This window comes from Globicephala melas, chromosome 2 (assembly GCF_963455315.2).
Source record: "Globicephala melas chromosome 2, mGloMel1.2, whole genome shotgun sequence".
NCBI classification, from domain to species: domain Eukaryota; kingdom Metazoa; phylum Chordata; class Mammalia; order Artiodactyla; family Delphinidae; genus Globicephala; species Globicephala melas.
In genome coordinates this window covers 84,506,616-84,521,909 of record NC_083315.2, presented here as the reverse complement: position 1 = coordinate 84,521,909, position 15,294 = coordinate 84,506,616, and the positions used below count along the sequence as shown (strand labels likewise).

At 38.3% G+C, this 15,294-nt stretch overlaps 1 protein-coding gene across 2 annotated transcripts in view; it reads right to left on the bottom strand.

The window, feature by feature from the left end:
- ATP8B4 (ATPase phospholipid transporting 8B4 (putative)) overlaps nucleotides 1-15,294 on the bottom strand; it is a 258,066-nt gene that overhangs the window by 123,041 nt on the left and 119,731 nt on the right. For both annotated transcript variants that reach the window (XM_060294275.1, XM_060294274.2), the window contains exons 7-8: nucleotides 13,741-13,813; nucleotides 4,873-4,943 (exon numbers count right to left, since the gene is read on the bottom strand). In XM_060294275.1, coding sequence (XP_060150258.1) covers nucleotides 4,873-4,943; nucleotides 13,741-13,813 — 144 coding nt within the window. The remainder of the gene's footprint in view (nucleotides 1-4,872; nucleotides 4,944-13,740; nucleotides 13,814-15,294) is intronic.

Here is a 15,294-nt window from a genome sequence, read left to right as displayed (position 1 = left end):
AAAAACAGAGGATGTAATAAATATGCTTTCATTCAAACCTACTTAGACATCATGCATGAGTTACAAAACACATTAGGAATGGGAACACAGTTGCCAAATAAAGGAGGCCAGTATCACTCCAGAGTCTGCTATCTATGTAGGAGTTTTACTTGTAAGAGATGGTCATGGCTAATTTCACAGTAGCTGAAATTCAAATGGGAAAAGGAATACAGCTTTCTTTTTCTTGGAGAGTCAAGCCAAGAATCCCATAAGTCTAGAATCACACAACTAGACAAGAACTAAGTAGATCACAGTGAGCTGGTCATCTTCTTCCAGGCAAGACCACATATACACTGGACAGATGGCTCTCTGGTATTCGTGAAATGACCAGCAGTGAAGATTCTATGACCATCACTAAAGTCTTGTGTTTAAAGAGTTTGCAATGCCAGTTTCCTCACTGAGTTCAACCTAATTCTCTTCTACCGTAACTTAAGATCATCTGTCAGAGTTCTACCTTTATGGGATGTTTAGTAGTGGGCTAATTCAGTCAACAAATATTGATTGAATATATACCATAGTCACTCATGAACCTCAATGCAGCCAATAAAGGTTACTGTCCTCTTGCAGGAAACACGTGGTAGGTAAAAAAGCAAATATTGCCTTTTAGAAGCACATGCCAAACCATGAAATAATTGAATTTAGAGAACTGAGCAGGTACCTGAGACTGCATTTAATCTAAACTTCCCATGAGTGAGCTTCACAATCATGTTACGACAATATATACCCAACCCAAGGAATGCCCATTGGTGAAACACCTTTCTGCATGAAATACTAAGTTGAATGTATAATTGAAACGTCTTTGTTTAAAAGTAACCTTATTGATCTAAATCTATCAATTCGTAGGAGGCAGAGATGTGTAGGGATTGAAATAGTCAAGAATAACTTCATAATTGAGGCAGATATTGAGCTGGGCTTGATGGAAAAGAGTGAGACAGTGGTGTTGAGGTTAAAGGACCAAAATGAGTTGGGTCATTTAAACGACTTTTCAAATAATTGAAACAGTCAGTCACACCAGCTGGACCAGACAGCCCTCGTTCCATGACCATAAATCCCGTCACTCATCAAAGTTCATCATCATCATGTTAAGTTACTTCCTCAGGATTCTCTGTACCAGTTCACTTCCACCTTCAGATGTGGAAGCTAAAGGGGAAGAATAATCACACATAGACCTTACTGATAAAAAGAAATTTCTTTTCCAAAACTCCTGATTACTACCTTCATACTCTTCCTTAATCTGCCTCAATATCTTGATAAACTTCAAAATGATTTTCAGCATAAGAAACAACACAGAAAGCTCCTTTGTACCCTTTACTCAATTTCCCCTCTGGTACCATCTTGCAAAACTATATCACAATATCATGAGCAGGATACTGACATTGACAGTCAAGATCCAGAACATTCCAATCACCGCAAGGATTCCTTCAGTCTCCCTTTATGGACACACTCACTTCCCTGCCTCCTGAAACTCATCTTTAACTCCCAGCAATCCCTAATCTGCTGTCCACTACTCTAATTTTATAGTGATGTTATATAAATGAAATAATACAGTATGTGACCCTTTGGGATTGGCTTTTGTCCACTCAAAATGATTCTGTGAAGATTCATCCAGGTTGTCGCGTGTATCAATATTTCATTCCTTTTTATTGCTCAGTAATATTGCACGATATGGATATACCACAGTTTGTTCAACCACTCACCTGTTGAAGAACATATAAGTTGTTTCTAGTGTTTGGATATTACAAATAAAGCTGCCCCAAACATTTGTATATAAGTTTTTGTGTAAACATATGTCATTCCTCCGGGATAAATGTCTGGGAATGACACTGCTGGGTGATATGGTAGTTACATGTTTAGTATTTTAAGAAACTGCCAAACTGTTTTCCAGTTTGATTGTAGCATTTTACATTCCCATCAGCAATGTGTGAGTGACCCTGTTTCCCAACATCCTTGCCAGCATTTAGAGTTCTCACTATTTTTTCTTTTAGTTATTCTGATAGGTGGGAAGTGATATGTCATTGTGGTTCTAATTTTAATATCCTTAATGGCTAATGTTGTTGAACATCTTTTCGTGTGCTTATTTGCCATCTGTACATCATCTTTAATGAAATGTCCCTTCATGTCATTTGCCAATTTTCTAACTGGATTGTTTAGTTTTTTTACTGTGGGGTTTTGAGGATTTTTAATATTTTCAAGATACAAGTCCTTTGCCAGGTAGATAGGTTGCAAATATTTTCTCCTAGTCTGTAGCTTATTTTTTCACCCTCTTAACAGGGTCTTTTACACAGAAAAAAATTTTAATTTGATGAATTCCAGTTTGTCAAATTTTCCTTTTATGTATTACGCTTTTGGGATCAAATCTAAGAACTCTTTGACTAGCCCTAAATCTTGAAGATTTTCTACTGTGTTTTTCTCTAAAGGTTTTATAGTTTTGTTTGGTTTTGTTTTTTTGTGGTACGCGGGCCTCTCACTGTTGTGGCCTCTCCCGTTGCGGAGCACAGGCTCCAGACGCTCAGGCTCAGCGGCCATGGCTCACAGGCCCAGCCACTCCGCAGCATGTGGGATCTTCCCGGACCGGGGCACGAACCTGTGTCCCCTGCATCGGCAGGCGGACTCTCAACCACTGCGCCACCAGGGAAGCCCCTATAGTTTTATATTTTACATTTGAATTCAGTTTCCTTAATAGCTACAGGGCTATTCAAATTATCCATTTCATATTGGATGGGTTCTGATAGTTTGTTTTCCGAGGAAGTGGTCCATTTTATCTACTTTGTTAAATTAATGTATATAGAGTGGTTTGTAGTATTTCCATATCCTTTTGATGACTTCAGGATCTGTCATAATATCCCCTGGTTCATTCATGACATTGTTAACTTGGGTCTTCTCTCTTTTTTTCTTTCCCTGTCTTCTTAAAAGTTTGTTTATTTTATTAATGTTTTCAAAGAACTAGCTCTCTGTTTCACTGACTTTTTTCTATTGTTTTTCTATTTTCAAATTCATTGGTTTCCACTCTTTATCTCCTCCCATTTGCTTGATTTGAGTTTATTTTGCTATTTTCTAGGTTCATGAGATGGAAGATTAGATCATTGATTGGAGGCTTTTTCTCTTTTCAAGTGTATACATATATGGCTATAAATTTCCCTCTTAGCACTATTTTAGCTTCTGCCCAGACCAAGGGTAAGATCACACAGGCTGAACTCTATTTGGATAGCTCAATACAGCATTTATTTTGAAAGCAGTGGCTAAAACCATGGGCTCTTTTGTCAGCTGCCAGGTTTGAGTCCTGGCTTCACTCTCTAGAAGTTTGGGACAAATTCTTTCATCTCTCTAAGCCTTCATTTTCTCACCTGTACAACAGGGCTTATATAGTACCTACGTTAGGATTAAATGATGACATTCATCTAAAGCACACATATAGTATCTTTAAAATGTAAGCATTCAATAAATATTTTGATGTCAGACAGACAAACTGAATCCACTGAAACAGAATTACTATACAGTCCATAACTAAATTCCAAATTAGCAACCATGTCAAAACTGCATCCTACTCCATTTCTCTCTTATCTCTCTACATCTTCATTTGACCTAGTTCCAAAAGTTGCCTTCTAAAGTAACATCAGTCCTCTTTCTTCAAGGGATCTTTTCCCAGCCGCTCCGCGGCATGTGGGATCCTCCCGGACTGGGGCACGAACCCATGTCCCCTGCATTGGCAGGCAGATTCTCAATCACTGCGCCACCAGGGAAGCCCTCTTCAAGGGATCTTGATTGTCACTCCTCTCATTTTCCTTAGACAATCACTTGAAATTAAAAACAAACAAACAAACAGAAAACCCTTCCAGGGAATCTCAGTGAAAAGTCCCTGTGTAAAGCTATTTACGTATATATGTTTAGCTCGCTGTTTCTGAAAGAAATAAATTTAAGAGAAAAAACAGAGGTTTCACAAGATCTGCAAAGTAATTAGCAAATGGACTTTGCAATTTAGAGTCTTATTTCTTCCAAGAAAATAAAATGAAGCATTAGGGCCTTTTTAGATTTTTTTTTTGATTGAAAGAGTTGATTTACAATATTTCAGGTGTACAGAAAAGTTCTTCAGTTATATATATATATATATACATATACACATATATATATTCTTTTTCAGATTCTTTTCCATTATAGGTTATTACAAGATATTGAATATAGTTCCCTGTGTTATAATGTAGGTCCTTGTTGTTGTTTATCTATTTTATATATAGTAGTGTGTACCTGTTCATCTCAAATCCCTACTTTATCCCTCCCCCCTTCCCTTTGGTAACCATAAATTTGTTTTCTATGTCTGTGAGTCTATGCTTTGAAATAAGTTCCTTTGTATGATTTTTTTTTAGATTCCACGTATAAGCGATATCTTATGGTACTTGTCTTTGTCTGACTTACTTCACTTAGTATGATAATCTCTAGGTCCATCCATGTTGCTACAAATGGCATTATTTTGCTCTTTTTTTATGGCTGAGTAATATTCCATTGTATACATATACCACATCTAAGAATAAGGTTTAAGGTAGGTTCTGTTTCTAAAGCTATTACTCTTTTTTTTTTAACATCTTTATTGGAGTATAACTGCTTTACAATGGTGTGTTAGTTTCTGCTTTATAACAAAGTGAATCAGTTATACATATACATATATCCCCATATCTCTTCCCTCTTGCATCTCCCTCCCTCCCACCCTCCCTATCCCACCCCTCTAGGTGGTCACAAAGCACCGAACTGATCTCCCTGTGCTATGTGGCTGTCTAAAGCTATTACTCTTAAATAAATTGAAAACCAATATAAATAATTATTTTGACCTTAATAACTTACCCATCAAGCTCAGCAGTTTCAATATAACAGAGGCCATGTGGCTCACTACTTGATAGGAGAAGCAGATCAGCCTATTTTGAAAAACCAGGATAAAGAATACTTGAAAAGGGAAGATTGATTGAAAGCCTTCTACATTGTATCATCCCTCCACTACTAATGAGCCATTAGAACCTTAGAAAAAAAGTGAGAGGTGAAGTTCTGTTCCACCTCTCTACCATATGCCCTGAATCAAAGCCACCCTCCACTTCCTTGTTCCTGGTTTGCATGCCCTTGACCATCAGAACATAAGCAAGGGGAGAGATAGCATATAAAGTAATAGCCACTTTATTTTTTTTAATAGAAATGTTTAAATTTTTATATATTTCTATATAAAATGTATATATCTCATAGAAATACATAAAATTCTATTTTCTTTCTTTGATAATTACTAATGGGAAATATAAAACTTTCCCCAATAAATAAGATAACTGGAAATACTTATATGCACATACTTTAATTCCGTGGTTATCAGTTAAGAGCTGAGGCAGGGAAAGAAGATGGGGAAAGACAAAAGTAAAGCAGGATGGAGGAAACTGAAAACAATAGAAAAAATAAGAGAGGCAAGGAAATTTTTAAAAGAGAAAAGGATTAAAGGAAAAAGATTAAAACATAAGCAAGAGAAAATAAAAAGATGGTGGCATGTAAGAAAAGAGAAAGAGAAGAAAAGCAGGGGCTAAGCAAGAGGGCAGGATAGAATAGAAAACATGGTAAACAGAAAACATTCAGAGGTGGGAAGCTGGTCTTTCACAGAGATAAATTATTCTATTCGGCCTTCCATTTGTGTTTTGGAAATGACCCATCACAATTCAGTTTTAGAATTCTGGTAGCTTTCTACATTGGGAAATTGTTTATTTGAAATTTCAAAACTGATTTTTAAATGAGGGTTTTTATGAAATTCTGAAGGTTTTACATGTCTAAAAAGAACTGACTAAAATTCTAGCAATTTATTTTGACATATTAGCCTAACAATTTTTTAGCTCTGTCTAAATGTACAACTGGCATTCCAAAACTGTAAACGTTTCTTGTCTTTGTTTTTTAAATATTTGAATTGTTCCATTCTCAAACCTTGGAGGTTAAATTTAGAATCAATCCACTGATTTCATTGTCTCAAGCTTTTAAATTTTCACCTCAAAAATAGGCGTGGTGTAGGTGCATGTGGGGGGGAGGGGGTATAGTTTTGTCTAAGTTGTAATAAAACAGAACTAAAAAGCAACTCAGTGACAACCCCTAACCGAATAAATGGGTTTGCACTATCAAGGCTCCGCCTCAACTCTGGATGAAAAAGCCAGAGACGCCTGTCAAGGCAGAAGTTATTTATTTTCTGACTTCTCACAATGTGACCTGAGCAAACCTGCTCTGAAGAGAACATGTGAAGAGTGTATGCCACTCTTGAGCCAAAAATTACCCCTCTTGAGTTTAAAGTGGAAAAGTGTTATGAAAATTTACCTTGATTTTATTTCTCACATTTAAATTTCAATGAATAAAGGCACAAGGCACAATAGCAGTAGAGCTTCATGCTCTTCGGCCTATGGGTCTCCTCCCCAAGTTTAACAGGATCATTTCAAAAATAATCCACAATTCCCTAATTCTATCATCTGTGATTGAAATAGTTGTGAAGTTTAGAGAAAGATATCCATTTGTACCTAGAGTTGCTTTTCTTCAAAACTCTGCCTAGTAAGAATCATTACTTTTTTCTTGTTACAGTTTAATTTTGAGCTCAGCTGCCTCAAGACATATTTTTGATAAACAAAGGGAGGAATTGTTGGCCACAGTTGGCTCAGAACATGTGACTGAGTCACCACTGCCACCTTCTGACCAGATTCTTTCCTAAGCAGTGACTCAACTTCCTAGAGGCATAAACTGAGAGCTGTAAACCCCACGGGTTCTGGGCTAACTCTTCCTGTTCTCTCTAACCCCTGGGGACCTGGGACTTCTACCTTCCTGTCTTCTACCTTCCCCGCCTCCTCCTGTCACCTCCATTGTCACCTTTCTCTATGTCCTCTGAAACTTCCTCCTGTTTTCCCACTCCCTGATCTCTGTCCTGCCTCCCCTCATTCTTCCTCTGTTCTCCCTGCCCCACTGCTGAGCCTTGGTCTTTCCTTTTGCTAACTTCTCCCTTCAAGTTTTTTAAATTCATTAGTTGAGGAGGAAGTGTGAAGGGGCAGAACCATAGGGGCATCCAGTGGAATAAGTGACCAGCTCACTCATCATCATGCCGTCCTATTTCCACGTGCACTCAGCAGTCATTCTGGAAAGGAAGGGCAAGAGAGCTGTAGTAACAGCCCTGTTAGTCCTGGGTTGCCCTTTGGTCAGAGGTTCTGGGAAGGGAGTGGAGCAACACATGGGTGGTCTTCGGGCCCAACAAACCCCATGACTCTGTGAGCCTCAAGTCAGTCCTCCTTAAACTGATCCCTTTAGTATCTCTCAGGGACCCAATTCCTAGTTGATCCAGAAACTGGTGTTTGAGCTGTAGGTGTTTATAATACCAGTAGCCAAAATTTGGTGGGGACTTACTATGTGTCTGGCACTGTGCCAATAGCCTTACATGCAATATTTTATTTAACTCAAAGAAATCCTAAGTGTAGGTCTTGTTATCTCCACTTTACAGATAAACAAAGTGAGACTCAGAGAGGTTCAGTAACTTGTTTGCGGCCACATAGTAAGTAGGGCACCAGGATGTGAATCTAGGCAGTCTAAGGCATTTACTGCCAGGAGTACTAAATTAAATAAAAGCTTCTTACCTTCAAGGATTTTATAGTTTAGTAAAGGCAGAATATGACAAGGGTTCTAAGTGTCTTATTAACAAAGTGCTGTGGGAGGAATGCAAATGAGAAAGGGAGTACGTCGGGTTGGTAGTTGAGGAAGGGCCTAATGGAATATTCTGGATGGAATGGAGGGCAGGTCTCCGCAGGCAGAGGCGTTAGCAGGAATGCAGCACGGGGAAGGGAAGGTGTGATTATTGGAACTCACGGGGGGTCCAGGCAGCAGTTAATTCCAACCATACCCATCTTCCTTAGACCCCCATTTGTACTTTCTGCTGTCAATTATTGGTGCCTTTTCCCCACGCCCTTCCAGGAAAGGCTCAGCTATGTCTCCCAAGAATTAAGGACTGTTTTTCAACACAATGTTTCTTCTCCCACCTTGCACAGGTAACAGAAAGCCCAAGCAGGGGCTTCACGGAAACCTGAAAAAAATATACCAGCCAGAGGAACCTTGAAAACCTTGAACATCTTTGAGTTCTAGGCGCCAATGACACTGGACTCCTAGATTTACTAGGCATGATTAATGTTTGTTGAACTAAAGAACAAATGAAGCAAAACCTCAAGTGATTATAACACCTGAAAGCTGTAGAGTTCTCTAAGGGTTTACAAAACACTCTCACATAATTGCGTCACTTTATTCTCTCAACAGCCCCATTAGGGGATAATATTGTTCCCGTTGTGTGTATAAGAAACCTGGGAAGGTAATTTCTGGTCTCACAAGCACTAGATGAGCTAAATTAACCCATGTAATGCCCATACCCTTTACAAAGTCATGGTGAAAGTTTCATCACATCTAATACAGGATCCCAAGACTCCAAGCAATATAAGGCCATACTCATGGCCACATGGAGGTTAAAGGGCAAAGCTAGAACTCGGAACTCTGGTCCCCAAATGTATGCTCTTTCCACTGATTGGCTACAAAGTCACTGGAATACAACTATGAAAAACAGACAGCATTTCACTTCGTTGGTGTTCAAAAACCAAAACTACAATGGTAAAAGAATATTGGGATTCGATTCATGACGTGATGGAAAGATAAATTTGTAGAATTAATTGGAACACCATATTTGGATCTCCCTTCATTTTTTTTAAGCCATCCTCACATGTGGAATTCTTCTTTATTTTCTTTATCATCTACAAAATTATCTTTTCTTTTATTCTTTTACAGTGCAAAAGTAAGAATACAAAATGGCTCATGCAGTATGAGTATACTTATGGAAAAATATGTTGATGTGGACAAAAGTCAGAATGAAGTCATAAAACTGAAAATGGGTAAGATTATAGTTAATGTTTTCATCTAAAATTTAAATTTCAGATCCAGCAAATGCATGTTGAATGTCTCACATATTTTTTAAAAAGGAAGATTTATTTCAGCAATTAGAGTAAAACAAGTAACTCTGATTTGAAGCTATAAAACTTAAAATAACTAAAAAAGGCAATTCAACCACAAAATGGCCTCCCTGGAAGGATGTCCAAAAACAGTGCTGAAAAAGACTGGAGAAAATGCCCTGATGATGGGTCAAGAGAAAGCCAAAGCCTGCCCACGGTCAGCACTGGAGGTTAGGTTAAACTAGCCCTTTCATTTCTTAAGGTGAAATTTTCAGTTCTGTAACAGAAGAACGTCTTTGTTTTAAAGCAAAAATTTACTGTTGTAAACACTGAAAACATGAAGGCCTTTTTGTGGAGGGGATGGAGGGTGGACTGTTTTTCAAATAAGCTAAACAATTAAATTCATGTGATGTTCAAATACGCTCATGTCCAGTAAGAGGTTTATTTCTACCACCAGATGAGAAAAGCCAAACAAGACAAGAGCACTGCTGTCAAGTAAAGGAGGAAGGTAGGCCTGGCTCCCAGGGTCCAGGCTCTGGCAGTATCAAGAACTCTGCAGTGTGTTTTTCTCACACAGTTTACTTAATTCTTCTAATGGAAGTCAATCTCATTGTGATAACTGAATTATGCTCTACGTTTTTTTTTTTTTTCTTGGTCCCACAGTAAAAATAGGAGCTCTGGAAATTCAGCTCAAAAGTGTTTTAGAGTTTTTTTTAAAAAGGTAAGGGGCAGTTTTCCTTATTGGGAAAACAAAGGTGAGTAACTTCTGAACATGCCAGCTAACTGGTCATCTCAGGCAAGCTCCTTTCCTTCCTTAAAATGTACTGATATGGTGACATAAATCCAGTTCGAAGTTCTAAGTTTGGACAGCTAGAGGTTACGTGTCAGAATTGGGTGCAACATTCTCTGGCCACTTCACCTCCATCATCCAAGCCTAGAGGCCCTGACTCTGGAAGCCCAGTCGCAAGGTAATCAGGACCAACTTTTCCAGTGGAGGCAGGAGCAGCGTATGGTAAAGGGAGGGGTTAAAACTCCTGGCTCTCCTATTGAGAAGCTATCTGATGGCACTGTGTCTCCATTTTCTTGTCTGTAAAATGGGAACAATAATAGTACATAACCTGCCGTCATTGGGATAAGGTGAGGATTAAATGAGTTAAGTCATATAAAGAGCTTGTAATATTGTCTGTCACGTGGCACACAGGCAATAAAGGCGAGCTATTATTATCATGATTTTCATGATCTGGTTTCCCAAGATGTACCTCTGTGCAGTAACTCCGAAGTGAGTCTCTTTTAGAGACCTCTGATTGTTGCTCCCCAAATGTAAGCTCTCTGACAGCCCCTGCCAACTGATGCCAGGGAATAGGAAGTTATATTAGCACTTCTAAGTGATTAGAGCAGTTCACCCACAGAAACATTTATGTGTCCTCAAAAACAGTTTCATAGGTGCCGCGTAGCCGCACATGGATAAACTTTGAACAAAGTGACCTAATCAAGAGGCACTGTGGTGTTTTGGCGTTTGAAGGAATCTCTTCCTCACTTATCCAAAGATTAAACCAACAAGCTGTAATTGTATGAGTCAGACAGAGATCAATGGAGATAAAAATATCATCTTTGTCACTGATCAAGCTATTGGAGACCAGGCTTTAGGTCTGTGGGCCCAGTGGGCTTGCTAACACTTCACCCCTGTTAGACTCACCTAGTCATAGTTGAAGCTCTCTGGAAGCTCGAAACTACCTGGACCCTCTCGCTACCCCCACCATGGGGATCTACTCCTGTAAAATTGGTACTTCGAACGCGGGGCAGAACGTACTCTCTGTACACAGACAGAGCCCAAAGAGAAAGGGAAGGAAGGAGGTGCCGGGTCATGCACACCACTCCCCGCCCCAACACTTAACAATCGGAGAAGTCACTCCTGGGAGAGGGGAACAAGCAAGGGGGTGCAAGACGCTTAGTGTTATTTTGGGGCTGCCCCTCCAAGTGAAAACAGGAAGGATGAACCTAGGAAAGAGTAGGGAGTAAGCATTTCTACCCCATCATGTAGCCACAATAAAAAGGCTACATCTGCACTGTCCAGTAAGGTAGCCACAAGTCACACGTGGCTATTTAAATCTAAATTAATTAAAATTAAATAGAATTTAACATTCAGTTGTTCTAGCCACATTTCCAGTGCTCAGTATCCACAAGGTGCTACTGGCTGTTCTATATTTGGACGCACAAATATAGAACATTTTCTTCACTGCAGAAATTTCTATTGGACAGTGCTGGGACACGTGAATCACTGACTTCATGGAAACTCATCTAAGTGTGGGATTCATTTTAAATCAATGATAATGATGCGTTCATGGAACTGGTTTCCTTCCATGCGACGCCTGCACTTACACTTGACTTCCATGCTTCATTCCACAGAAAGGTTTGCAATAACAAGCAAGCATGTGTTATTTTCTATAACACAGAAAATACGACTAAGTTAAAAACAAAGAGCAAGGGAAGTGCAAATTAGAATATTAAGGCTAGAGGGCAAGTTGGAGCACAGATATGCTGTCCATGAGGTCCTTGGAGTTAAGAGATTTGAGAACACAAATTTGACTCCTGCCTTTATGGGATTCACCTCAAAGAATCTGATAAACGAACATAGTAGAGTATCAGTGAATAAGTTGAGTTCAGTCCAATATTTATCCCTGTTAGAGTATATCCATAGGGCTTTTAAAATATTATTTTTACAGAATACCTTAAACAGAAATTACCTAGCATTTCCCCTGAAATATAATTCCAAATAAAATAATAGTTAAGTGTTTGGGATACTTTAATTTTTCCTAATTCCACTATATCTAGCACCATGCCTGGCATAAAGTCATTTCCAAAAAAATTCTTTTGAATGCACACATCCTAGAATTCTATATATGTCCATTAAAAAAAAAAAGTTAAGATTATCCACTAAGAAGCACCAAAACTTTTTCATTGTAATTATCTTAATTGAAAGTAGAACCAAAATAAGTTATATGGAGCCCTTTCTTCTTAAGCAAAGAACCCTGAATATATGTGATCTTTTCTTAATTAGGGCCTATTAGTACCTCATGGATCCAGAACACCCTGAATTTGGGAAATTTATAACCACTTTTTTTTTTTTTCTGTCTTCTTTCTTAGAAAAGATGGACATTAATTCATTCAGCCAACATTTACTGACTGCCCCCTAGGATCCCACATGGCACTAAATGTTACGGATCAGGCAAATCAATGTGCTCCTTGCTTGTAAGAATCTTGTAGTCTAGTCTCAGCTCAGACAGAGAATCACAGCAACTACGGGCTGGAAGGGATCTCTGAGATCATATAGTGCTCTTGCACCTGGATTTGACATGTGAAGAAACAAACGAAAGGCAGAGAAGATAAGAGTGTTGTCACTGAAGGAATGGAGCAAAGACTCAGTTCTCATCCAATTCCCCACCCAGTATCCTTACACTGTATTTTACACTAAGCCTCAATCTTTCCCACAGGGTATGTTCTTCTAACACATGCTACCCTCGGTGTACTGCTCCTAGTATTTAATGAGCTGGAAAATAAACTGGACATGCTACTTTAAATTGTGTCCAAAAAAAGTAAATAAGTTTTGAAAACCTGGCAGACTGCCCTAGGTCTAAGGAACCCAGGTTACATCGGTGGGCTCTGAGACCTCCATTTTGGCTGCACCAACACCTTTTTGCTTATTTTTGGCTCTCAGCTATTTTCTAGAGACTTGAGGTTGTCAGAGAAATAAGCACTTCTCTATTTAAAGTGTGCACTCTTTTTGAATGGCCTATCCACTGACTAGTCACCTTAGCATGGGTTGTTCCAGAGAATCAGTATACACAGATGATACATTAATGAAAGAAGACTGTTTCTGAAAGTGAATGTTTAAGAGTCTTAACTGAGTTGTTCTTGTAAATAGATCTTGGGGCCGTTTGTTTTATGCTGTGGGAAAATGTCTCAAATTTAATGAAGAACACAGCTTGATAAATAAAATGGCATTAACACAAAAATTTTCATGAGTAATCTAATATATATTTGACATAAAGACTACAATAGTTATAATTTTTAATCTCTGATCTGGATAGCTTTTATAGCCTTGCATTTAATACGAACTATAGTTAGTCACATATATTTTAGTTTTAACTGACCCCTAGAATTTTATTAAGGAAACTGTAACACAGGCAGCTTGAGAATATAAGTTATAGTGCATTTGGTATACAAAGTAAAACCTCATAAATAGCATTTATTAAGAACATTCAATCAACATTTTCTGATCGTGATTATTCAGGAAAGAACATCCATTCTCTCTTTCTATAGCTAATCTTTTCTTCTATGATACTGCACATTAACAGTATTAATTCCGTTATTGGGGGGATAATATTCAAACTATGTGAGAACAAACTATTTTTAAAGTACTCTGGAGCATTTTAAAAGCCCTTATTTACATCAAACAATTGACAGTCTGATTTTAAATATTTTTTATCTATTAATTTCCCAAAGGAAATAACAAGGTGATAATCACTCAGCCTTATCTGAGTTATCAGGTTATTGAAAGGAATTAATCAATATGTCTTTCAAATATTTTATAATTGAGACTTTTTAATAATACATCCTGGTATTCCCTCCTTAATTACGCTAAATTAGTGCAGATTTACTAAATTTGCAAATGTGAATATTTTAGTACATATGCTATTTTAACCTGAGATAAATTTCTTAAACAATACTAAATACTTACAGCAACAAATTGGTTATTTTCTAATTTAATGATGTCTCCCACTTTGACATTCATCCATTTTTCATTCTGCAGTCTAAGAACAAAAACAAAATTAATTTTTTTCGGGAACAGAGAAGAATCAAGAGAATGTATTCACAATGGAGCATCATATGACAGAAGAAGCAGATTAGACTTTTTTTCTAGAATACTAAATTCAAAGAACCTTGCATAACAAAGTCTTTTACCTGAGTGATGTGGGAACTAAGGCCCAGAGAAGTCAAGTGATTTGCCCAAAGACACCCAGTGAGTTAGTTATCCCTGGAGCTAGACTCAAAATGCCTAACTCTTGGCTGTGTGCTCTTTCCACCACCCCATGGTACCAGCTTTATACAGCAGCTATTAACTCTTACTTGCATATCCTTGGGCAGAATATTTAAAAAAAAAAAAAACTCAGGGGGAAGGAAAGAAAGAAATTCAGTCATTAACATTCTTTTCAACCTCTGTATTAATAAGTATAGAAACATCACTGCTGTTGTCTCAGAAGTCTGTTTAACTGGAGGCAAGAAGTGAAGGAGACAGAAGCAAGGGGGCAATAGCTAAAATGCAAGTAAGAGGAAAAGAATAAAAATTCTGGAAAGGACAAGAACAGCAATGGGTGACAAAAGAAGCCTTAGAACACTGAACAAGAAAGACCACCTACAAATTATCCACAGCACTCTGGCCAAAGTGCAGGCTTGGTGGCATTCTAACGGCTAGGACCAACAGCTGAGAATTGAGAACACAGTCAAGATGTTGCACTGTTTTCTTCGAGGCTCATGGATATAATGGAGTTGCAGGTCTACCCTTCACCAAGTTCAAAGGGGTTTATGACAAAAAGCTATTGTGTCTAGCTGGTCAGGCCCCTCGCGACAGTTAGGCAGACAGGCCATCTGGAAACAGACCACCTGTGGCAGTATCCGTGATGCTAATCATCCCTTCTGAAGTTCTCTGAAATGTAAACCAGTTGGACACCTTCATCACACTTCTTTCTCAGTGACTCCCTTCTAGGAGAGAAGGCTGGGACGAGTAGGCCAGGTTCCCCAACAAGTTAAGGTGGGCAGGTTAATTTCATTGTGCAGTTTTTAAGAAACAACCTAATTTACTTCTTTTATAAGCTGGAAAACAGTTTTAAATATTTATACAACTGTGAAATATGCCTCACACTATCAACCCTGCTGGGTCATTTGGCTTAAACACTCAAAGAATTTCTCTTTAATACGGATCCAAGTACATGTTGTTCTGGAAAGTTTTCAATTGCAGCATTTTCATCTCTAGCCAGAATTCAATCATTTTTCCAATGCCATACTTTTCTGCACTTTATCTAGTTCAATGACAATGAAAGACCCTAGGAAGTCTTTAAATCTCATTTTATTTATTTTTACAGGTATGGATAGATTATGTGCTGGTCTATTTCTCCTGGGGTATCTCCTTTGGAGCATTAGTGACATTTCTCAGGAGACAGTATCTTAGATAAAATGAAAGTGCATCTGCTTCAAGAAGAAGCTGAGATGATACTAAGTCCCATTTGCAAACTTC